The sequence below is a fragment of the Kogia breviceps genome, chromosome 3, assembly GCF_026419965.1.
Source record: "Kogia breviceps isolate mKogBre1 chromosome 3, mKogBre1 haplotype 1, whole genome shotgun sequence".
In the NCBI taxonomy this organism is placed as follows: Eukaryota; Metazoa; Chordata; class Mammalia; order Artiodactyla; family Physeteridae; genus Kogia; species Kogia breviceps.
The window spans coordinates 92,547,665-92,572,817 of record NC_081312.1 but is presented as its reverse complement, the minus strand read 5'-3'; the positions used below and the strand labels follow the sequence as shown (position 1 = coordinate 92,572,817).

Sequence of the window (25,153 nt, the reverse complement as noted above, 5' to 3'; positions counted from 1 at the left end):
TTGGTAAATTTAATCCAACATACATTATTTTATAATATATGTGACCAGAGCTTATTCCAGGAACATAAAGAGAGTACCAGGAAATATGTTGATTAAATGCACTATTCTAACAGAATAAAATGGAAAACTCTATAACTCCATGATCCTCTCAAAATATGCATATATATGTGTATATATATATATATATATATTAAATAGTCATTCCTGATTTTTAAATAAAATTTTAAATTAAAAAAAAAAACTTTTAACATGCTAGAAGAACATGTCCTTAATTTAATAAAGGATACTTGCCAGAAATAGCAAACACCATATTTGATGACAAAAATATTAGAAGTTTTCCCATTAATATCAGAATCAAGACAAGGGTGCTATCATTCAACACTGTAACATACTACATAAAATATAAACTGTCTATACAACAAAAAACATCTAAAGTCAAAGGAAAATTGCTAAACTGGGAATAATATATATAATATACATAAAACAACAAATGAGTTTATCCAAAAATATATACACTCATACAAAAAATACATACATAAAAAGTTCCTAAAAACTAACAAGAAATAAACAATCTAATAACATCCTTTTTTTTTCAGGGCCATTTGGCAGCAACTATTAACATTTTATTTTTTGAAACTATCAAAATTTTAAATGTGCATTACCTTTGACATAGATTCCATTTTCATGAACAAGCTTAAAGAAACATAAAAAATGTTCAAGGATAAATGTATAAAGATTTTTACTGCAGTATTGTTTGTGAGTGAAAAATTGGCAACTTAAATGTACACTCTAATAACTGAGTGGTTAAATAATGATATTCATACCATTAAATACTCTCAGCCCTTAAAAAGTGAAATATATCTGTATGGAATGATATACCAGAATCTCTAAGAAATATTATTAAGTGAAAAAAAGTAAATTACAGAAAACCAAATATGATTCCACTTATATGAATATAATACAACTTTTATAAAAAAATGTTAACAATGGGACTTCCCTAGTGGTCCAGTGATTAAGACTCTGTGCTCCCAATGCAGGGGGCACAGGTTCCATCCCTGGTTAGGGAACTAAAAACCCACACACAAAAAAAATGCTAACAATGATATTATAAAGATACAATGACACCAAAAGAATACAATGATATTACAAGGATACAAAACAAACCAAACTTCTAAGCAGGGAAGTGAGAATTGGCAGCGCAGGATAAGAATCAGATTATGAGAAAAAGAACTGTGCAATTCTCAGGCTTTACTGAATACACTTCTAAATAATCCAAATCTTTCATATTAAGAATGTGTTGGGCTTCCCTGGTGGCGCAGTGGTTGAGAGTCCGCCTGCTGATTCAGGGAATACGGGTTCGTGCCCTGGTCCGGGAAGATCCCACATGCCACGGAGCGGCTGGGCCCGTGAGCCATGGCCGCTGAGCCTGCGTGTCCGGAGCCTGTGCTCCGCAATGGGAGAGGCCACAACAGTGAGAGGCCCACATACCGAAAAAAAAAAAAAAAAAAAAGAAAGTGTTTATACAGCACCATTAGTCATAGAGCCAAAAGGTGGAAACGACCCAAATGCCCATCAATTGATGAATGGATAAACAAAATGTAGTATATCAATACAGTGGAATATTATTCAACCATAAAAAGGAATGAATACTGATAACATGTTACAACATGAATGAACCTTGGAAACATTATATTAAGTGAAAGAAGACAGTCACAAAAAATATATATTATATGATTCCATTTATTTGAAATGTCCAGAATAAGCAAATCTACAGAGACCAAAAGTACATTAGCAGCTGCTTAGGGCTTTCAGGGGATTGGGGAGGTGATAGCTTAAGGGATGCTGGGTTCTTTGGTGCGGGGTCGGGGCGGGGGGGTGATGAAATGTTCTAACTTTGATTATGGTGATGGTTGCACAATCCTGTGAATATACCAAAAAACATTTAATTGTAAAATCTAAACAAGTAAACTGTATGGTATGTGAATTATATATTAATAAAGCTGTTACCGAAAAAATAATAATAATCCAACAGTTTAAAACTTAATCCCAAAGAGAAGGAAGAGAATGCAAAGAAATTCAGAACAGTGGTTCTAAATGCAAAGAAATGCTAAGAATGCAAAGAAAGAACAGTGGAATCTGAAGTAGTCTTACAGTACAGGGTGCAAGCAAGATTGGGACGCAGAAAAAAAAATTAGAGTTTCTATTTCTATCTGATTTTTTTAAATGAATGAAAAAGAAATTAAGTTTACTAAATAAAATATATAATGTGGTTGACTAGTCCCTTTACTCAGAGGGTCATGTGTCCTGTGATGCTGAAGAGGCATTGCCAACTAAAAATTGGCACTTGCCATCTACCTCTACAAGGATTAAATCACAAGCTGCTGTGACTACAGACCTTCAACACATCCTGAAAGTAGTTCAGGGTGGAGATCAGGAATGAGGCACTCTGTGCTCTGGGAAAAACCAGCAGAACAGGCCTTCAGATAGTTAGATATTATCAGGAGAAGATTTTATGAGCCCAATTCTTGCATCTCCTCTATCTAGAAAAGCACTAAAATCCTTCACGGTGACATCTGCTCCTTGTGACTAGCAGCAACCTTCTGCAAAAATGTGTGCTTGACTGCATGTATCCGCCCTTCACCAAAATCACATATATACAGATCTTCCACCCTACCTCTTCGGAGCAGTTTCTCAGAGCTATCTGAAATGCTGCTTCCCAGGCTGTAGTCCTCATTTTGCCCCAAATAAAACTTTTTTTAATATTATGTCTTTTTAAGTTATTTATTTAGTTATTATTTGTTTGTTTGGCTGCATTGGGTCTTCGTTGCTGCACGTGGGCTCTCTCTAGTTGCAGCAAGCGGAGATTACTCTTTGTTGTGGTGCACGTGTTTCTCATTGCAGTGGCTTCTCTTGTTGTGGAGCACAAGCTCTAAGTGTGCAGGCTTCAGTAGTTGCAGCATGTGGGCTCAGTAGTTGCAGCACGTGGGCCCTAGAGCATGTGGGCTTCGGTACTTGCAGCGTGTCGACTCTGTAGTTGTGGCTCGCAGACTCTAGAGCTCAGGCTCAGTAGTCGTGGCACACGGGCTTAGTTACTCCGCAGCATGTGGGATCTTCCTGGACCAGGGATTGAACCTGTGTCCCCTACATTGGCAGGCAGATTCTTAACCATTGAGCCACCAGGAAAGTCCCCCAAATAAAACTTAACTCACAGCTCTCACGTTGTGTATTTTTTTCAGTCGACAGCATCCTGCAGAAAGAGCAGAAGTTCCAAAAAAGACAGTCTGATCTTGAGGACCTCATGCATTTTTTTTCCCTTTCAGCATATTGCAGCATCTGACAAGTAAGGTGGGTTTATAGATATACTATCTAGAATTAACTGAACTCATCCCTAATAAAATGAATAAGTGGCTGAAACATTGCTTGAAGTTAATAACTGTATTAAGTGAAAAAAAAGGAAATGGCAAAGTGCACACTTACCTATTATATGAGCTCTTCTGTAGCTTGCACACTTACCTGACCATTATATGAGCTCTTCTGTAGCTAGGTCAGAACACTAAATATTAACAATAAATATTTGTTGCAGGAATAAATACTGTAAAGGTCCTTAAAGGAAAGAAACAACTCTAAGGAAATTAAGTAAACAATTCTTCACTTTTAGTACATGTTGCCATCATCCCCCTTCTCACAGGGTAACTACAGAAATATTGAGCATTATGACTAAAATCGCATAAAATGGAAACAGAAGAATATATGACATTCATGAGTAGTCTAAGGCCGTGCTGGTCTCCATAATCAAAAATTACATTTCTTTCTGGTAACTAAAGACCCACTGTTTGCTGGCTCAAGGGTGAAAAAGCATTCGCAAGTTTCAGTAAGCTGTAATATTGTCGACTGTCATGTGACAGTCATAAACCAGGAAGTAGGAAGAACTTTAGGCCAATTTTAGAGAAAAAAAGTTAACAGGGAAAAAAACCTAGAAACAGCAAAGGGGGAGCAAAGCCAACCTTAGAAAAGCTATAGGGCTAATACACAGCAGGTGGAGGCCTCATTCTATGAAATTTCTGTCCTATGTCAGAAAGAAGCACTTCCACGAAGTATTTGCAAGATGCCCTCAAATGAAAATATCCTCCACTTGGTATCACTTAAGCTGTTATTTATTCCGTAGCTAGGTACTGGCAGCAGATTAATTCCCTAAGTGACAAGGCATAGATTACATGATTTGTTTAAAAGAATGCAGAGACCAAAGGGGTTTTTTGGTTTGGGGGTCGCTTTTTGTTTGTTTTTGTTTTGGCGTATTTGATTGTTTTCAATGAATATTTTAGAAAGGGAACTTTAAAAAGCACTATCGGCTAGCAGGCAAAACAAAGAAGAGATTCAAAGTTAATTTGGGTTTTTCTGCTAAAGCCCAGCAGAAAGAGTGTCCCACCCTTCTGCAAGAAAAAGGTAAAAGAAGGATCTGCGTGGATGAAGCAAGACACACAAGGTTGAACAGTGTTTGCGGCGCAGTCTTCTTGCAAGTCCAGCCAAGCGGCCTTATAATATCCCAAAGATTCTGTCTGCTCCCGGGGGCAAAAGCTGCGCCTCAGTGAAGGGCCAAAAGGCCTGACACCATCTACATCTACCCAACCCAAGCGATCCCAAAGCGCGGCATCTCCTCTCCCCCACCTGGGATGTTCTGCCACCTGGACTCGACGCACGGCAGGGCCCTCCGTAGCCATATTTCGCTAATCTTTCTTTATTTCTGCAGTTTCAACCGGCGAAGCAAGGCTTCCGAGGTAATCACGAGACATCTGCAGCAGGAGCCCTTTCTTCCGGGCGACACCGGCACTTCGCGGAAATCCTGCCTCTTCGCTGAGGTGGCTGCTTCCAGTCGGCCCCGCCCGTGGCTCCTCCTCCCTGGGCTCTGAGGCTCGGAGCCTTCCCAGCCTCTGTCAGGTACTGCCACAGTGCTGCTCTGAGCCCCCGGGTAGCCGGGGCGCGCAGGAGCCCCGATCCGAGCAAAGCCGAGGTTTTCTTTCTGTGTCCTGGGCCCTGGGCACGCCTGAGCACAGAATTACAACCTGCCACCTCAGTTTGCCTTTTTTCTTTTTTTAAATTGTTAGGGGTCTTTTTTTTCTTTAATGACCAGCAGCAACTCCCCCCAGTAACAGTAAAATATTTAGTTATTGCTTCTTAAATGGATTATTTCAAAAATCAGGCAATATAAAATTGATGCGGCGCTTGATTTAAACATATTTTCATTTATTTCCATAATAGAGGGATTGGTGGGCCTTCCTAGAACATAAGTAATAGTGAAAAGAAGAAAATACATGTCTATCAAACTGCAAGATACTCTTAGCATCCAGTTCAACACCTTTATTTTTCAGTTGCCTAGAGAAATCCCAGATACCCTATCTCAAGAAGTACACTACCTCCACCCACCTCATCACTCTATCATATTACTGTTGTCTTTCCTTCATTGTTCTCACAAGTTCTGCATATTTATTTTATGTATTTATTGTCTGTCTCACCACTTCCACCATCACTACCACTAGAAGGTAAGCAATTTGAGAGTAGGAGCTGTGTATCCCCAGCACCTAGAACAGTACTTGGCACACTGGTTTTTAATCAATAGGTAAGATGAACTGAATGAATGACTGGAAGGTAAAATGACTCGCCTAAGGTCGCACTGTTAATTGCTGGCAAAACTTGAATTAAATTTCAGGTCTATTAACTCTCTAGTGTACTTTGTACCTCAGAATGCTGAGATTAAACCCAAGTAAAGCCAGCTACCAATACACCTATCCCAAGGTTTCCTAGTTGACGAAGTTTAGGCCAACATGCCCAAAACACTAAGGGTACAGGCATGCCCCAGAGACGTTCAACAAGTTGCCACTGCAGAACTTCTATATGTGTATGCTGGGGAAGGGGAAAGGGGAAATGAAGGCTAAAGTGTGAATCGACAGTAGCAAAGGTAAGCTAAAAGGGTTGCAGCCCCTTGGCACATCCCTGAGTTATTACTGTAAATGAAACAACATGGAAGCAACGTTACTCTGGTCTCAGGGCTACTTTCTCACTATTATTTCAGTCCCTCTTTATCACTTTCAAATGAAGTGATATCTCCTCTTTTTGAACCCCAATAAATCCCAGTAGGATGCTTATTGTGGTTTACTGTTGAGTAAGAGGAGACATCATTATCATTCTGTAAATAGGTTTGAATGTGGAGAGAACTTAAGTGAGAAAATATGTAAAACTTTTAGGAACATCAGTAAATATGGAAAAGGAAAGATCATTTTTTATTCAGATATATTTCTAACATACCTGTTATGGCCATTGAAAAATAAGTAAATTTTGAAGCTATGAAAGTAGTGGGTTTTTTTTTTCAAATCATCCCAAACAAGCTCATTTCACATGGTTTGTTTGTTCCCAAGGCTTGCAGGATCTTAGTTCCCTGACCAGGAATTGAACCCAGGCCCATCCGTGAAAGCACCGAGTCCTAACCTTGGGACCGCCAGGGAATTCCTTTCCGGCACTTTCACTGCCGGCGGCCTAGGTTTGGGTTTCAATCCCTGGTTGGGGAACTGAGATCCTGCAAGCTGTGCAGCACAGCGAAAATAAATAAATTAACTAACTAACTAACGAATTAATTTAAAAAGAAAGAAAGAAAACAATGACTATGAACACTCTGGTTCATAAGAGAATATTTTCTATTAAATGTGTATTTGATGGCCAAATATTCTTTACTAAATGAAGCCTGATAGCAAATCATTAATTTGGATCATCTTGTATCCATTTCTACTGCAGTCTCAGCAAAACTTATACAGACTAGAAAGCACCTTATAGAGCAACTAGTAAAACTCCCTTTTTTTAAATAATGGACTCAAAGTGAAAGAGTAAGGGCTGGAATCCAAACCCAGGTCCTAGACTCCTAGCCCAGCCTACTCTGAATGTGTGACCTCTGATGAGACCCCAGTGAAGTATGCTTAAAAAAAATTATTGAAAAAATTAGTAATTTTTGTCCACAAATGAAAATGTATACATTGTAATTTTAATAAAACACTGCTCTTAAAATAACCTATTCTCAAACTACTAGAGAATCAATCCCAAATAGAAACCAAAAGCTAAAATTAACATTACTTTCTTATACTATCTTCCTTATGCCAGCCTTCCTTATATGTAAGTAAGCACTTCACATATATTATTATCTCTTTAAATCTTCCAAACAACTCTTATGAAGTGAAAAAGTATTGTTCTTTTGCCAATTTTAAAATACTACTTTGGTTTTTATTAGATATATCTGATAGTGAAAATGTTTAATGTGTAAATTTTACAGAATTTTTATTTTCACAAATCTTGAACCTCTCAGTTCTTTATTTTTTGCATATGGACACACAATAAGGTTTAGAGTCTAAATTATAAACTAACATAGTATTTCATGATAGATTCCCTTTTTAAATATTTATTTATTTATTTGGCTGATAGATTCTTTTATTTATTTGTTTATTTATTTATTTATTTGTGGCTTGGTTGGGTCTTCATTTCTGTGCGAGGGCTTTCTCCAGTTGCAGCAAGTGGGGGCCACTCTTCATCGCGGTGCGCGGGCCTCTCGCTATCGTGGCCTGTCTTGTTGCGGAGCACAGGCTCCAGACGCGCAGGCTCAGCAGTTGTGGCTCACGGGCCCAGTTGCTCCGCGGCATGTGGGATCTTCCAACCCGTGTCCTCTGCATCAGCAGGCAGACTCTCAACCACTTCGCCACCAGGGAAGCCCTGGCTAATAGATTCTTAAACAGAAACCTAATTAACAAACTTGATATTGTTTCTCCTCAACTGACATTAGTTTCTGTTCAGATAAAATATTGTAGCAAACAAAATAAAACAAACACCAAAATGAAACAAAACAAAAACTTGATCCAAAGTAAAAGTAGGAAACTTCCTTGGCAGTCAGTCAGTGGTTAAGACTCCATGCTCCCAAGGCAGGGGGCTCGGTTTCAATCCCTGATTCCTGGTTGGGGAACTAAGATCCCACATGCCACAAGGCACAGCCTAAAAAAAAAAAGTAAAAGTGTGAGTGTTAGAGGTCCACAGACCTAGCGAACTCCTACATATGTTTACGTCTCAGCTTAAAATCACTTCCTCCAGGAATTTTTTCCTATCCCCTGTCCCTTCCTCTACCTTCAAAACAGTCTCGGGCTTCCCTGGTGACGCAGTGCCTGCCAATACAGGGGACATGGGTTCGAGCCCTGGTCCAGGAAGATCCCACATGCCGCGGAGCAACTAAGCCCATGTGCCACAACTACCGAGCTTGCACTCTAGAGCCCTTGAGCCACAACTACTGAGCCTGTGTGCCACAACTACTGAAGCCTGTGCGCCTAGAGCCCGTGCTCCACAACAAGAGAAGCCACCGCGATGAGAAGCCTGCGCACCTCAATGAAGAGTAGCCCCCGCTCACTGCAACTAGAGAAAGCCCACATGCAGCAATGAAGACCCAATGCAGCCAAAAATAAATAATAAAATAAAATAAATAAATTTATTTTTTTAAAAAACTAAGTCTCTAAGATCACATCATTTATCTAAAAAAAATGTTATTTCTGTGGTTTAGTCTGTACAACTTAGGGAAAATACTTTCTATCTTGATTTATATATAATCAAAAAATATTGTTCACAGTTGGGAGAATCTACTTCAGTAACCTATTTTGGGTATTTTCTCATTATGGTAAATAATATACTTATTTAATATCTTATTTATAATGATGCTGTATGTTCCTTATTCACCTGTATATACAATAGATACATCTCTCTAGCACATAATCATTTAAATAAAGGCAAAAGATACACTCATGATTCAGAGAAATACATATTTATATAGTTAAATATAGCATGCTGATCTTTTATAAAGCAATATAAACGGAACAGAAAGTGCAAAAATGGTTTAACAGAATACAGGCTGTTTTACAGAGTGAAAAACAACAACAATGCCTCTAGGCACCTTTATTGCCCAGTCATAGCAATTATCATACCAGGACTGTTATTACTTGTGTGTTTCCTTATCTATCTGGTCTAGAGCCTTGCTAATCAAAGTGTGATCCTCAGCATCAGCATCACCTGGAGCTTATTAGAAATGCAGAATCTGGGGCCCAGGCCTACTCAATCAGAATCTATAATACAAATATGTCATTTTAAATTTCTATAACCATTTTAAAAAGAGTAAAGCTAAATGAATTTTAATAATATATTCTACCCAATATGTCCAAATAGTATTTCAAAATATAATATAAAAAGTTATTGATATTTTACTTTTTCATAGGAATTCTCTGAAATCCAGTGTATATTTTACACTTACAGCACATCTCAATTCCAACTAGAAAGAAGTGGATGCTGTATTAGACAGCACAGATCTAGACTATAAGCTCCTTGAAGGCAGGAACTGTTTTATTCTGGTTTTATAGACTCAGTGTCTAACAGGCACTCAAGGAATGTTTAATGAAGAAATACATTAATGAACTTGGATTAAAGTGGTTCAACCACTTACTTTGTGACCCTGAGCAGGTCTGAAATTTTTCCTCCATAAAGGGGAGATAAAATACCTACTTCATGGAGTTGTTATGAAGATTTTAAAAACCATCCCAACCTTCCCTCCAGTCATTCTCTATTCCCTAAATCTGGTTTGTTGTTGTTATGGCTATCTGAAATTACATTAATTATTTATTGATGTTTGTATCTATTATGTCTTCACCATTAGACTTTACATTCCATGTTTCATCCATTGTTCTATCAGCATTCATTCACTTAACAAATGTTTATCAGGTGCTACTATGTTCTAAGCACTATTCCAGGCACTCAGGATACAACAGTAAACATAAACAAAAAGGTCCTGTTATTATGACAAATCAAAATTTAATAAAAGAATTTACTATAAAAATTGATACAAACTCTGCATATAATACACATTCCAACAAGAAAATGAAATCTGGTGAGCAAAAATTTAGATTAACTTGATTTTGAAATTAGAAGTTTGCATTTCAAGCTTAAAGTATACATTAGATAGGCCAAATTGCAGATAAATTGCCCCAATTTAAAACTATATGTATGGGAATTTCCTGGTGGTCCAGTGGTTAGGACCTGGTGCTTTCACTGCCATGGCCCACTTTCAATCCCTGGTTGGGGAACTAAAAAACAAAACACAAACAAAAACGCAGAGTGTGGTCAAGAAAAAACTATATGTTGTTTTTGCTTTTTACTGTCTTGACCCAGAAACTAAATATAGTATCAAGGCTGTTCAAACTTGACAATATTTTCTACATCTTATCTTGGCATAACCATTCAGTGTTGCCCAACTCAATGAGTTATGATTATTATCTTAAGTGATTTTTTTCTTTTTTAAGAATATGTTTGGAAGGGATCTCAGGTGACTGGCATAATTCAAGGATTTGTTTTCCTAGGAAAAAACTGAGCTAGTCAAAACAACCTATAACATCTAAGCCTGTTGCGTTCTTTTTTTTTTTAATTTTTTAAAAATTTTTTGGCCGTGCCATGTGGTATGTGGGCTCTTAGTTCCCCAACCAGGGATCGAAGCTGTACCCCCTGCAGTGGAAGCTCGGAGTCTTAACCACTGGACCGTGAGGGGAGTCCGAAGCATGTTGCATTATAATGAGAAACAGCTTTTTAAAAAAAATTTTGATTCTCCAATCAATCCATAAAACTAAATCTAAACCATAATGCAGCAGTAATAGTATTAATAACTCATACGGAATCCAGAACGCTGAGGTCTCAAACTGAGTCCCTAGTTGAGGGTAGGAATGAGAGTAGGGATGAAAGATTGGGGTAGAGAAAAGATAGGTAAAGATTCTGAGAAGTAGGAAAAAGCTGAAGGAAATAGGGGAAAGCTCTGGTTTAAAAGAAGTCAAAAACGATAAACAGGAAATCTCTGGAATCTGAGATAGTCAAAACAACCTATATCATCTAAGCATGTAGATGACTTATGTCAACTGTCAACTGAAGACTGTGTTGCTTTAGCTCACAGGGGAATCACAGGAGGATTAATGCAAAACATACTGAAAGAATTTACTGATTTCAGTAAAGAAAAGAAACAAAAACAATTTTGGAATTACAGTATAATTGTGTCAGCTCCCTACTTTGCCTCCACACCACACGTCTTGCTGAAAAGGGCGCTCAGGGACTTCCCTGGTGGTCCAGTGGTTAAGACTTCTTGCTTCCTGGACTTCCCTGGTGGCACAGTGGTTAAGAATCCACCTGCCGCATAGCACAGGGAGATCAGCTTGGTGCTTTGTGACCACCTAGAGGGGTGGGATAGGGAGGGTGGGAGGGAGACGCAAGAGGGAGGAGATATGGGGATATATGTATATGTATAGATGATTCACTTTGTTATAAAGCAGAAACTAATACACCATTGTAAAGCAATTATACTCCAATAAAGATGTTAAAAAAAAAAAAAAGAATCCGCCTGCCAACGCAGGGGACATGGGTTCGAAACCTGGTCCAGGAAGATCCCACATACTGCAGAGCAACTAAGCTGGCGTGCCACAACTACTGAGCCTGTGCTCTAGAGCCATGAGCCACAACTACTGAGCCTGCATGCCACAACTACTGAAGCCCGCGCACCTAGAACCCGTGCTCCGCAACGAGAAGCCACCACAATGAGAAGTCCGCACACCGCAACGTAGGGTAGCCCCCGCTCACCACAACTAGAGAAAGCCATGTGCAGCAATGAAGACCCAACACAGACAAAAATTAATTAATTAATTAATTATTTTAAAAAAACACTCCATGCTTCCACTGCAGAGAGTACAGGTTCCAACCGTGGTTGAGGAAGTAAGATCCCTCATATGGTGCAGCCACCCCCCCAAAAAGTGTGCTAATTTCACAAAACTAGGGAGGTATGGTCACCATTTTGGGTGGGAATAAAAATGAGTAGGTTTTAGAGATACAAAAATGGCAAATAACATTGCTAAAATTGTGTAAGTGCATTTTACAAGAGACATTTTTCCAAGGCCAAAGTCAATGTAAAAAATGGAAACTCCTAGCCTGCCTACTTATCCTTTATTTGCTTTATCCTCTAACTGCCATAATTCCCACTACGCAATTTTAGAGATGGAAGATGTAATTGTAGCGTAGAGCATTCTGAAGGAATACTATGAGTAGCTGATTGAGTTAAAAATGATACATGTACTGAGTACTTTGTAAACACCATGTAGTTACATACATCATTTTATTTAATCTGAAGAGACTGAAGCAGATTAAAAGGAAAACTAACAAGGAAAGGGCATCAATCTATAAGGTGGATATGTAATGAGATCATGCAAACTGTATTTATCAGAGCTCGTCTCAGGAAAGAGTGGGTATGTAATGTACAGGGAGGGCTTCCATAGTGGCGCAGTGGTTGAGAGTCCACCTGCCAATGTAGGGGACACGGGTTCGTGCCCCAGTCCAGGAAGATCCCACATGCCGAGGAGCGGCTGGGCCCGTGAGCCATGGCCGCTGAGCCTGCGCGTCCGGAGCCTGTGCTCTACAACAGGAGAGGCCACAACAGTGAGAGGCCCGCATACTGAAAAAAAAAATAAAATAAAAAGTAGGTGGAAATAACATTTTGATAAGCCACTTAAGTTGGTTGGTAAAATCAAGGGATATGCTCCAACAACAGCAGATAGTTGGCAATTTGCCTTTGAAGGAGAGAAAGTTCCTTCCCTGAGTGAAGTATGTAATTCATGCTACAGCTGATTGCATGACACAATGTTGTACTGTTTACTCCTCATTTGACTTCTTTTTTAAAAATATATATTTATTTATTTGGCTGTGCCGGGTTTTAGTTGCAGTATGCGAGATCTTTAGTTGCGGCATGTGAACTCTTACTTGTGGCATGTGGGAGCTAGTTCCCTGATCAGGGATCAAGCCTGGGTCCCCTGCACTGGGAGCATGGAGTCTTAGCCACTGGACCACCAGAGAAGTCCCCCCATTTGACTTCCGGATCCATTTTTCACCCTTCTCTACCCTCCCGGAAGCTGATCCCTAAGGACTGTACCTGGGCTCCTTTACCCTCTGGCTGCTGGTTGGGGTTGGTCACTGGCAGGATATTAGACGATGGTAAAACAGAGAAGTTGAGATATTTATCACTCCCCCCACACACACACGAGTTCACACACCCTACCACAACTTTGCCATAGTTGTTACAGTAGCTATGTTTCCGTATAACCACAGCTGCTGTTGGAGGGTGCATCCTCTAGGGCTCCCACTCTTGCTGGGCTCTGGTAAAACCATTTCTTCCCTTTGCCCCTTCAAGCCTTCAAGAAATGGGATTTCCAGCCTGTTTCTAGTCCCTGTGTGTTTCACCATCCTTGTGGGTTCCCTCAACCCTACCCCATCTCTGTAAATAGTTCCTTCAGAAACTCTTTTCCGTTAACGTCCCCACCCCCGCTCCAGTATGCTATGAGTTTCCTGTCCAGATCTTGACTAACAAAGGAGTCCTCCTTTTCTGCCCTTCTAACACACAATGTTCAGCCTAAGTAAATGTAGTAAAAAAAAAAATGTTTTAAGGTAATTGCTCTGAAAGGTACCAAATCATGAGCCTGTTTGGGGTAACCATATGTCTCAATCCAGCACTGGGGAGTCATGAACGCTAGAGCATGCTTAAATATATCATGCTTTCACTGAGCATGCTGTCTTTCAGAGGTAAGTAAAATAATTGTGTCCTCAAGGAGCTTTCAGCTTAATAAAGAATAAATAAAAAATAATCATAATACAGGATAACATAAAATTATCAAAAATATACTTTTAAAGGGTCAAATTCTGTTAGGAATTAAATGGTCTATTATCTTTCACAAAACTGCCAAGACAATTCAATAGAGAAAGGATCATTTTTTTGGACAAATAATGCTGGAACAATTTGTTATCCATATGCAGAAAAATATAAACCTCTACATTTACCTCACAGTATATACAAAAATTAAACTTGAACTATATCATAGATCAGAATGTAAGAATTAAAACTACATAAAACTTCTAGAAGAAAACAAAAGAGAAAAATCTTAGTGCCCTTGGGTATGGCAAATACATATTTAAGTAATACAAATTACTTAAATACAACGAAAAGGATAAAGAACACTTACAACTCATTGGTAGCAAGACAACCCAATTTAAAAATGGGCAAAAGGGTGCCCGTTTCAGCAGCACATATACTAAAGCAACCTAAATGTTCATCAACAGAGGAATGGATAAAGAAGATATGGTACATATTACAATGGAATATCACCCAGACATAAAGAAAGAACAAAATCATGCCATTTGCAGCAACATGGATGGACCTAGAGACTGTCATACTGAGTAAAGAAAGCAGACACAGAAAGACAAATATCATATGATATCGCTTATATGTGGAATCTAAAAATAACGGCACAAATGAACTTATTTACAAAACAGAAGTAGAGTCACGGATGTAGAAAATAAACTTATGGTTACCGGGGGATAAGGGGGAGAGATAAATTGGGAGATTGGGACTGATATATACACACTACCATATATAAAATAGATAACTAATAATACCCTGTTGTATAGCACAGGGAACTCTACTCAATATTCTGTAATGGCCTATATGGAAAAAGAATCTTAAAAAAAAAAGAGTGGATATATGTATAACTGATTCACTTTCCTGTACACCTGAAACATAACACTGTAAATCAACTATACTCCAATTTAAAAATTTTAAATTATTTTTAAAAACAGAAACAAATGATTACTAAAAAAATCCAGGGGGTTTCCCTGGTGGCGCAGCGGCTGAGAGTCCGCCTGCCGATGCAGGGGACGCGGGTTCGTGCCCCGATTCGGGAAGATCCCACGTGCCGCGGAGCGGCTGGGCCCGTGAGCCGTGGCCGCTGAGCCTGCGCGTCCGGAGCCTGTGCTCCGCAACGGGAGAGGCCACAGCAGTGAGAGGCCCGCGTACCGCAAAAAAAAAAAAAAAAAATCCAGGGACTTCCCTGGCGCTCCCAATTCAGAGAGCATGGGTTGATCCCTGGTCAGGGAACTAAGATTCCGCATGCCTCAGGAACAAGCAAACAAAAAAAAGCAGTTACTGAGTAACTGCCAAAATGGAAAAAAAAAAAAAAAAAATCCAGCCTGCAATTCCTCTTCCTGGACTTTTTCCTAAGAAAAAATAAAGTGACAATGATACTCGCTCCAGAATTGTTTAAAATGGTGGTACTGTTGCAATATTCAAAATGTGTAATAATAGCATGCTTAATTAAGTAAATTACGGTGCATTGGTACATTCAACCAAGGGCTTATTATGCCGCCACTAAAATAATCATTGTCAACAATGTATTGCATACATTGTCCTATACTGTTACATAACTAGGTGCAGAAAGAATCTTAAATTATATCTGTGCTATAGCTATATAAAATTTGTGAATTCAAGTGGACAAAACTGGAAGTTTATATGGAAAATGCTGTTTGAAAAGCAGTTTTTTCCCCTTCATTTCAATTTCATTTCTTTAATTTCGAATTCTACTAATGATGTTGTGCAACAATAATGCATTTTTTAAAAAAACAATAGTTAGCTGTTACCTTAAGTCGGTCCCACAGGCAGTAAAGGTTAGTTTATAATTCGTTGAACAACTGAATAAGACTTCAGATGCCTCCATTGATTGATACTTTACTAATTTGGGATATCCACAGAGTCGTTTTGCCGACTACAAATATAACAAACATTACGTGTAAATCGTGCTGCTGAAAGGTTTCCAAACATCACATGACCACCCACCAAAATGTGTGGGCTTAAATGCACATCGATAATCATGGCAAAAGTAACTACCTGTCACATAGGATGGGCATGTCAGACTTTTCTCCGCGAAAGGCTTCTGGTCCCAAGCTGCCTCTTACTTTCACCAGAATGAAATGGTTCCAGAATCGCAGGCAAGGGAGGATACTGTTCCCTCGCCCAGGAGGCTGGAAACTGTTCGTTGTGAGCGCAAGGTTTCCAAGGCCCCTCAGCCGAGATCTGCAACACTCGAAGATTCCCTAGTTGCTAGGTTTAGTTGCTAAGGCACCAACCGTCTCACAGGAAGAGGGGACGGTGCAATCGCTTTTGGCGTCGGAGCGAATCCTCTGGAAACCGAGCTCATTCGTTCCGGGAGGAAACATTCAGCTTCTCTAAGACCGACGGGAAGGCGAGGAGAAGCTGGCAGTGACGCCTCTGAGCCGCGGAGGATTGTGGGAGGAGGTTGTCTCCAATTTCTCCTCCCCCGCTCTGCCCCCCCGTCCCAGCCAAGATGTCTGACATGGAGGATGATTTCATGTGCGATGATGAGGAGGACTACGACCTGGTGAGGCGCAGGGAACAGAACTCTGGGGCTGGAGGTGGCTTCTGGCTTTAGGGGCCGGGGCGGCCGCGGCCTTTCCCCATTGAACATGTGCTCCTTCCAGCCTTTCCCGGTGCAGTGACAGGACGAGTTTACCTCCTCCCCCTTCCCGCACCGGGCCCGGGCCCTGCCTCTCCGCATGGGGGAAGGGAGGGTAAAGGAGGCAGCGAAGGGGGTCCCGAGCATTGCGCTCCAAGTCCGAGCGCCTCCTCCTTTTACCCCTGGCCTCCAGCGCCCGGTTCTCTGTGCCTCCTCCCTCTTCCCTACCGTGCGAGCCGCCTTGGGGACTGTGCAGTGGTCTAGGCCCTGGCGATGCCCTTTCGGGCCCAGCATTCTCGGCCCCGCTTATTCACACTTGAATTGAGCGGGTGCGAAATGTTGGGAGAGGGGTCCGAGAACTAGGAAGCCTTACTGCTCCCAGGCCTGACAGCGAAAAGCCACTTGTGAGTCTCTTGGAAACAGAGCTTAATTCGTCTTGTCCAGGGTCCGTTTTGGTTTAAGGTAAAGGTGCAGTGGAGAACTGAGAGCAAGTCTAGCTTTAAAAAAGTAGTTTAACTACTTGTTAAAGAGAAAAGCTGGTGAGGAGGTTTTGCTTTTTGTTTGTTTGGGGTTTCGCGGGTGGGGTGGTCTAAGAGGATTGACACATTGGCTTTTATCTTGACTTAGAAATTTCCCAATATTCAAAGTTAAAAATATCAACAGTGTAGAGCTAAACGAATTTCTGTAGCTGAATGGTGATTTTTTTAAAGATTTATGGTTTAATTTATGAACAGATTTACAGGTTTTTAAAAATTCACTAACATTTCAAGTTGATATTCAGAAACATTACCTGTGTGGTAACTAAGAAAGATTATCTGGACCAAGAATTAGCGTCAACTTGGCTTTGCATTTTATACGGGGGTGTTTTTGTGCGTGGTTCTTGTATATTGTGGTGATGCTGCATTATCGTAGAGTTATGAAATAGTTGCTTAGGGAAGTCTGTCTCATTTTAAGTGCCAGAGAGTTCTAAGATATTAATATATCATTTTGAATTAGTGTAAATCTTTGTATAGTCGTTTCCAATTAATCTTTCCCTTTTAAAAGAAGGCATATTTGCAAAAGGGAGAGGGAAATGCTTGTTATTACCTGAAATTTGTAGTAGAGGTGTTGATAATCCTTAAAGTTAAACGCAGAGTTTTGCAAATAGTTAAGATTTCTGCCTTACATTTTAGTTTCTTCAGATCCAGCCGGTTTTAGGCAGTGCCCTAAGTCCATTAAGAATATGCTACTTGTAATATTTTGTGCATTTTTATTTATTACATGTTTACTTATATTACAGGTATTTTTTAACTACGGAAGTGTTTCTTTTAACTGTTTTAACTAGTGTTTTTACATGTTTGTACCAATCTCTTCTAAGCAATAGTTTTTTGAATACATGACTTATTAGCACTATGAGTGAGTCTCTAACGTAAGAATGACAATGAGACTCTTACTGTCCCATGAAGTACTCCGTTCATTTTTGCAAGGATTTTAATTAAACATACATGATTTAACTTGGCTGTGTTTCTCCAGCTTTTGAGGGCCTACAGTACATGTACAATATAAAATTGAACATGTAGTTTTAACCTTTTTTAAAAATTTCTTAACCAAAAAAAGTAAGATTTTACACTACCACACACAATTAAATAGTAATTCCCCACTCCAGCATTCTGTTAAATAGTCCTTCCCCCATATCTCTCTTACTTAGATATCATATTAATTTATTTTTTACTTCCTTAGTTAATTTCCTTAAGCCACTATGTTTAAAAAAAAAAGATTAAGACAGCTGGTTGCCATTTCATGCTTACATGTTGCCAAAGGAAAAGTTGTTGTTTTTGTTTTTTAATAGTTATTTGCCTGAGTCTTTTCTGTTTTGTTTGTTTCTTAGAATTTAAAGAGTCAGAATTGACTTGCTGTTTTAGGGAAACTTCTTTTTTATTAAAAAATGTATTGTTTGTTGGAAAGTTTGCCGTCACCTCATTTTAGTCAAAATGTTAACAAGAGCCATGAGTATCCTAACTGCAGATATATTCAGTATATATTTTATAAGTTATTGATAAATTTTAATACCCTAAATCACTTCTTGTTCTTGCCCAATCTAGTAGAAATAGGTAGTTAGGATACCACTGGAAAAAGTAAAAATTTGTTTCTAAAACTATACTGTTTTATTGAAAAAAGTAAATAATGTTATGTGCCCAAGAGCTAAATGAGAATTAAGTTGGTTAAAAAAAGAAGAAACAAACATGAAATTAATTCAATAGGCTTGACCTCTTATTTCTAAGATCTTTTTGACTTTTATTTGAGGCAGAAGCAGGCATTTTCTAAGCATAGGAGTGAATGGAGTAGAAGACGGTACTGGTAAATGTCTTTTAATCCAATGGTAATTTTACAGATTTATATATGATAGTGTTAATAGTAACAATTAATAAGTAATAACTATAGTGCCATTCATTAAGTTAATAAGGCCCTTGATAGATAAGTAAACTGTATTGTAATTCCACAGTTCCCCCATTCTAGCATGAAGTTGATTAGTACTTCTAATAATCTTTTAGAAAGGATTTAAGACAGACTGATTTCATACCAAAAATTATTCTTTAGTAGTTCCTGTTATAGGTATTGTATATTTGAACTTAAATGTTATTATTAGAAAAAAAAAGTGTTGAAAAGGTAGACTAATTCTACTTGGCTAGGTATATTACTGAAATGTGAGCCTCTTTATAGTCACCTAGTCAGGTTTATAGTTGTGACTTGTGAATGAATGTTTACTAGTATTGTTATTCTTGTCTTAATAAATAGCTGTTTTAATGCCCTAGAAGTTTACTTCTTTTTTTCTACTTTTTGGGGGGAGAGAGAAGAGTCTTAGCCATAGGATATCTTACAGAATCTCTTATTTGTCACAACTTTAACAAGATCAGACAAATGTCATGTATGTTATAAAGAACCTTAGAACATGGTTTAGCAAATTAAAATATAACACTTCCATTTTTAAAAAAGATTTTTGAATTGACATGAATAGAATATACACTTTGAAACAGAAGTAGTAGATTAATATAGGACAGGGGCAAAAAATAGCTTCAGGGATTTGTGTGTTTAATATTAAGACATTCACTTGTCACTCATTGTACATAAAAGGAACTTGGAGGTTATAGGTTATTTTATTCTGAGACTGTTGTCTCAGTCACTTACAAGCTAGACAAACAAAATGTTGGGGATCTTTAAGAACAGATTTTCAAACAATATACTTTTTGTGGTTTGGGCCATTGTTTTTTATGCTGTACACACATTTGGAATTCTTTATGTAGTCTTCACAAAGATGAAGTTTGATTATACAAGTGAGGCTTAAAAGAAACGTGACAGGGAATTCCCTGGCAGTCCAATGGTTAGAACTTGGAGCTTTCTTTGCCGTGGGCCCAGGTTTGATCCCTGGTCGCGGAATTAAGATCCCACAAGCCGCTCAGAGTGGCCAAAAAAAAAAACAAAGACATGTTTAATTGTAAATAATTGGAAACACCCCCCCCAAATTATCAATAGTATGGGAATACTATTAATATTAATAAGGTAATAATAGATAAATTATGATATCCATGTGATGGAAAGTATGTCAGCATTTCAAACCATGCTTCTAAAGAATATCCAATGATATGAAAAACTTGATAAATTAGTCAGTACTCTTGTGTGTAAGGGAGGACAGGAATACGTGTCACACTAGCTTAAACTAAAAAGAGTGTGTATTGGCTCACGTCACCAGGAAGTGTAAATATGGCTGGATTCATGGCTCAGATAACGATGCTGGGTCTTTTTCTGCTGTCTCTCTTCCTGGGCTGCTTTCCTCACTGTATTGGCTTAATTGCCTTCACATTATATCACAAGATCTTGTGATATAATATGTTATCTTCCTAGTATTATAACTCCAAAGGCAAAAGAGTCTTCCTTGTTAGCTCTAACAGTGAAACCCTAGGAAGAACTTTTATTGATTCACCTTAGGTCTGCATCGCCCTCTTTGAACCGCTCAGTCACTGTAGAGAGGGAGTATAGGTTGCTTGCCCTGCCCTGTGGGAGGAGCACTATAATTGAAAACCCTCACGTAGGAGAGGAAGAGTCAATCACCATTGCTCTGCACATAGTGAACACATATCCACTATAAATATGAAATCCATATTATGATTTTATTGGGTGGGGCTAAAATTTATTTTGCTGGGTGGGAAAAATATAGAAAAAATATCTGGAAAATATGAAAAGTATCAGGAAAATTAAAATGTGTTTATTTCTTGCAAACCTTTCACAGTGAACCTGCATTTTATTGCTGGGGGGAGAGGGGATGGTTTACAGGGTACAAACGATGAACAGAAATCTTACTTTGATCTGGGCGGGGGAGGGGGGGTGGGCGCCAAACAGTGATTTTTGTCATTGCTCAAAATTTTTTAGAGTTCTTCAGAACCTGAAGCATCTAGCTTTTTAAAATAGGTAATGCATGCACACGGTTCAAAACATGAAATGTTAAAATAAAATTTCCATTTTCCCTATTTGCCCAGTTCCCATTCCTCCCCATAGGTAACCAAATACACATTTTTATCCCACTCCCCTTTTTTAAACCAAGGTGTAGCATATTATATATATTGTTCTACACTTGGTTTTTTAATTTATCTTGGAGATTATTCCATAGAACTATGCACAGAGATTACTTATTTCTTTTTATAGCTGCATTGATTGCATGGATGTACCATACTTTATTTAACCAGTTCTCTATTGATGAGAATTTGGCCTGTTTCCTTTTGTTGTTGTAAACAGTGTGCAGCTTCTTCTTTTCTTTTTTTTTTTTTTAAAACTTGAGCTATAGCCAAGTTTTCTCCATTTTATAGGTGTCAAAAATTGTGTGAGTCGGGTTTGATAAATAAGTTGGGCCCTCAAACTGGATGATGCTGTTTTAGGTTGGAAACATCTAACTTAAGAATTTCAGAAGTGTTACTTAATAATCCATGTCAGTATAATTGGAATAATTTACCAGTAATTTACCACCTCTTAAAGTTACTACTTTAAAGAACATTGGTTTGAAATATAAGTTTCGGTGTATTTTCAAAAAGGCCTGTTGCATTACCTCATAGGTGTATCCTATATAATGAAATTACAGAGGTTCAAACAAGGATAACTAATGATAAGGATGTCATTATAAGATCTCCCGTAAGTAATGAGAGACAGCTCTTATGTACTAACAATGAGATAAACTTTTTCACCCCTAATGTAAATCTGTAAAGTATGAATATCCAACATAATAAATTTGTACTTGTGTACTATATCCCAAAATGAACACATGGATCTCAGCAAGAATTAGAGATCAACCCCCATAATTGACAGGAGAGGAACTGAAACATCCAGTGTAAGTGACTTACCTAAAGTTACGTGACAAATTAGTGGCGGAGTCAAAACTAGAGCCCAAGTCTAATGACTTTAATGATGTCTTGTTGGAAAATTTAATTTGAAGACTGAAAGTTTAGGACAGATAAAAGAATGTTCTGATTTATACCATAGACAAATTAGGATCCATTACCTTGAGTGAAATTTTTAAAAGTTTGGTCAATTTTATGAATGGCTAAACCACAGTTGGCTACCTAGGACTTGGATTAAATCTCATCCTTAAGGATAGTGAGACTTTGCCGTAGATGCCCAACATCTAGTATAGCTGTCTAAATATGGTCAAGGCTTGGGAAGCATTGTTAATGGTGAGTCTTGTTTTCCTAGAACACAGTTCTTAAGACCTCTATTGGCAGGAGACACATGTACGTGAACTATGAAACTGACCCTGTTCAGCAGTGGCTACATTCCAACCTAAGAGTCAAAATTGTCCCTGCCTATTGTGTGTTGTGTTATTTTGGAACATTCACCCACTTTTCATTTCAAGTAAGCAAACACTTATTGAGCATTTTGTAATATACCAGGCTCTGGGGATACCAAGATGAGTAGAAGTAAGTTCTTGCTTTTGAGCAACTCATGTGAGGGGAGAGGGGAGGTGGGAACAGCAAACACACAAGACTCTGTCTTAGAGACACGCATGTCATGTAAAAGCATGACTGAGGAGAAAATTTATTTTGCTAAGAAGAGTTGGAGAAAGAATCACAAGGTAAACCTTGATGAATACCTTTCTCAGGAGTGTTAGGGGTGGGGAGCATCATAGGAGAAAAGTGGGAAGTTTGTTGGAAGGGGCGGTGGATTAGAATTCCTAGCAGAGACCAGTGTATGCCAAAGCAGAGATTTTGAAGTGCGTGGCATATTTGGGGGGAAGAAAGAATAGATTTGGTTGGTGTAGATGGGTACGTAATTGCTTTGGGAAGATGTCAGGACATGAGTTATTATGTAAGTGGGTTGGAACTCTTACGAACTTCAGTGGATTTTTTAAAATCCCTTTAACACTGTTCAAGTGCTTGCTTTTTCATATATTGCTTAAATTCTTTTTTTTAAGCATTCTTAATATGTAGGTTAAAATTTCAATTTCTCTTTTAAAAACATTTCATTTATACTTTTATAAATTATAGTTATCACCTCTTCATCTGACATAAGGGAATTCAGTTAGCAATATTTATTTAATACTTTTCCTATATGCCCTATTTTGACTAATGGTACTGTGTGTAACCAAGTCAGCAGTAGTCTTTAGAGATAACTTTTCCCCTTTCTTGTGCCCATATGTGTCCTTTTTATTTTACATACTTAACATCGCATATATTTATTCTATCCCCTTCTTCTCCCTGGTTCTACTACTTGGATCAGACCTTCATCATGTCTTGGCCAGACTGTTGTAAGAGTATCCAGTGGGCTACTTCATTACTACCAGAATGCTCTTCCTAAAACACAAGTCTAATTCCCTATAAAACATTTTAGTGCGTCTCCATTTGATCTTAACTCCTTGCTAGACTTGTACCGTTCTACTGTCTGATCCAGTTTATCTCTTATCAGCTCTACACACATCCTGTGTTTCAGCCCAATCAGACTATTGATGGTTCTTCCAAATATGCAATGCCATTTCAAGCTTCCATGCTTTTGCATAGTTAATTGTTTTATTTCCGGTGCCTTTTCTCATCCCTGGGAACTTCTATTCCTACTTTTAGACCTGGTTCAGGTAACTTTTCCCTCTTCTAACTCATTCAAGAGTAGTTGATTACTCCTCTTCTGAGCTGCCACTGTACCTAGTATGTGTCTCTGTTACTGCTTTTATTGTGTTATATTGGTGTTTCATTTGCATATCTGGCTCAGACCATGAATAACTTTAGGGGAAAGACTTAATTTGCATTTGTTGAGCAACATTTAATTGCTGGTTTATACTAAAGATCATTATCATTGAGTATAAATAATAGATATAAATAATATATAATAGGTATTCTACACAAAAGAATTATTCTAAAGACTTCTCAAAATATCTTCGGTGTAAAAATCATGCCAGTGAAGTAAGTGAATAGTTTGCCGTAGCGTAGTTTGTATTGATGGTGTGATTCACTGAGCTGCAAATGACAGGTTAGTGACGTCATGGAGGCTGCAACATGGTGTTGCAGATCATAACACGGGACTGCCTAATTATAAGAAACCAATCAGTAACATATCAGCTGTGCCAATTCTCATGTATTTATACATTTCAGCAGTAACATTTAAGAATTGAATTGCAATTATGCAAAAAATATTATACATTTCACTTCTTAACCCATGTAATATGAAAAACCAAAAGAACATATTCACAAAATGCTGAGGGCTGGATTAAGTCTTATCTCAATTGTAGTGATTTGGGGGAGTTATGTAGAAGTTAGAAATATCATTAGCTGGAGCCAGTCAGTTCCCAGAAGTTGCAGGTAGTCAGTCTTGTACTACAAGAGGCATTCAGACATGGTAGGAAATGTAAAGGTTCCTGCCTTCAACAATGTTATAATCAGTTCAGTAATTTCCAGTAATTGAAGTTAAACTTCTGGCAACTCCGTGTCCTACTCATGTGTGCCTCTCAGCTTCCACTTACCTCTTATCCTGGTCAGTTTTTTTTTTTCCTAATCCTTTATGGGCTAAGAAACCAAAAATAAATGGGCTTTGAGTAAGAGTCCAGATTCTTAGACTTGGTGATAGATGTAAATCAAAGATATTTTGCTTCCAAGTTCAGTGGTGCATTCTGAAGATTTGGGTTGCAGAAAAGTCATTTTCTGGTTCTAGCTATTCCCACATATTATTGAACAGTTACTAGAGAATAACTGAGAAGAACTGATTTCCAAAGGTAAGAGTAGGTTTTATAGCTATGATTCTTTACTCCAAGTCTTCCCTGAGGAGGTGACGCTTAAGCTGTAATGACATGCAGTGGTTAATGGGATGAAGAGAGGTAGAAAGAAAAAGGAATGGCATGTAAAGGTGAGAACAAGTTTGGCAACTTGTGAGGTAAGACCAGGGTGGCTGCAGCAAAGTGAATGAGGAAGAGCTTGACAGGAGATATGGTTGGGTGCATAATTGAGTCACATTTTGGTGATTTTTGAACTTGATTTTAAGAGTAATGGGAAACCATTTTTGAGAAGAGGAATGAGATAATTTACATTTTATTAAGATTATTCTGGCTGCTTACCCTAAGAAGACTGGAATTTGAAAGTTAAAAAGGGGAATGGGAAGGTTATAATCTGTGGAGAGATGAAAGTGGCATGGTAGACTAGGGTGGTGGCGGGGGTTGGTGGGGGAGTGGATGGACTTGGGATTCATGTTCAAGGTAGAATCAGTAAGGACTTTTTATGTTCCGGCAGTATGATTGCTTTTAGTTGTTTAGCTACCTCCCGTTACAGTTT

At 38.4% G+C, this 25,153-nt stretch overlaps 2 protein-coding genes across 6 annotated transcripts in view; one reads left to right on the top strand and one right to left on the bottom strand.

Moving 5' to 3' along the window:
* GALK2 (galactokinase 2) overlaps window positions 1–16,134 on the bottom strand; it is a 167,948-nt gene extending 151,814 nt beyond the window's left edge. Inside the window, exon 1 of one of the 4 annotated variants that reach the window (XM_067029221.1) lies at window positions 15,797–16,134. In XM_067029221.1, coding sequence (XP_066885322.1) covers window positions 15,797–15,816 — 20 coding nt within the window. In that variant the 5' untranslated portion in view covers window positions 15,817–16,134. Of the gene's footprint in view, window positions 1–4,665; window positions 4,854–15,796 lie in introns of those variants that run through there. The other 3 variants (XM_067029220.1, XM_059057907.2, XM_059057908.2) reach the window with 3 other exon arrangements.
* A 24-nt stretch (window positions 16,135–16,158) lies between these two features.
* Window positions 16,159–25,153, top strand: part of COPS2 (COP9 signalosome subunit 2) — a 28,340-nt gene continuing 19,345 nt past the window's right edge. Inside the window, exon 1 of one of the 2 annotated variants that reach the window (XM_059056385.2) lies at window positions 16,159–16,307. In XM_059056385.2, the coding sequence (XP_058912368.1) occupies window positions 16,254–16,307 (54 nt within the window). In that variant the 5' untranslated portion in view covers window positions 16,159–16,253. The remainder of the gene's footprint in view (window positions 16,308–25,153) is intronic. The other variant, XM_059056384.2, reaches the window with a different exon arrangement.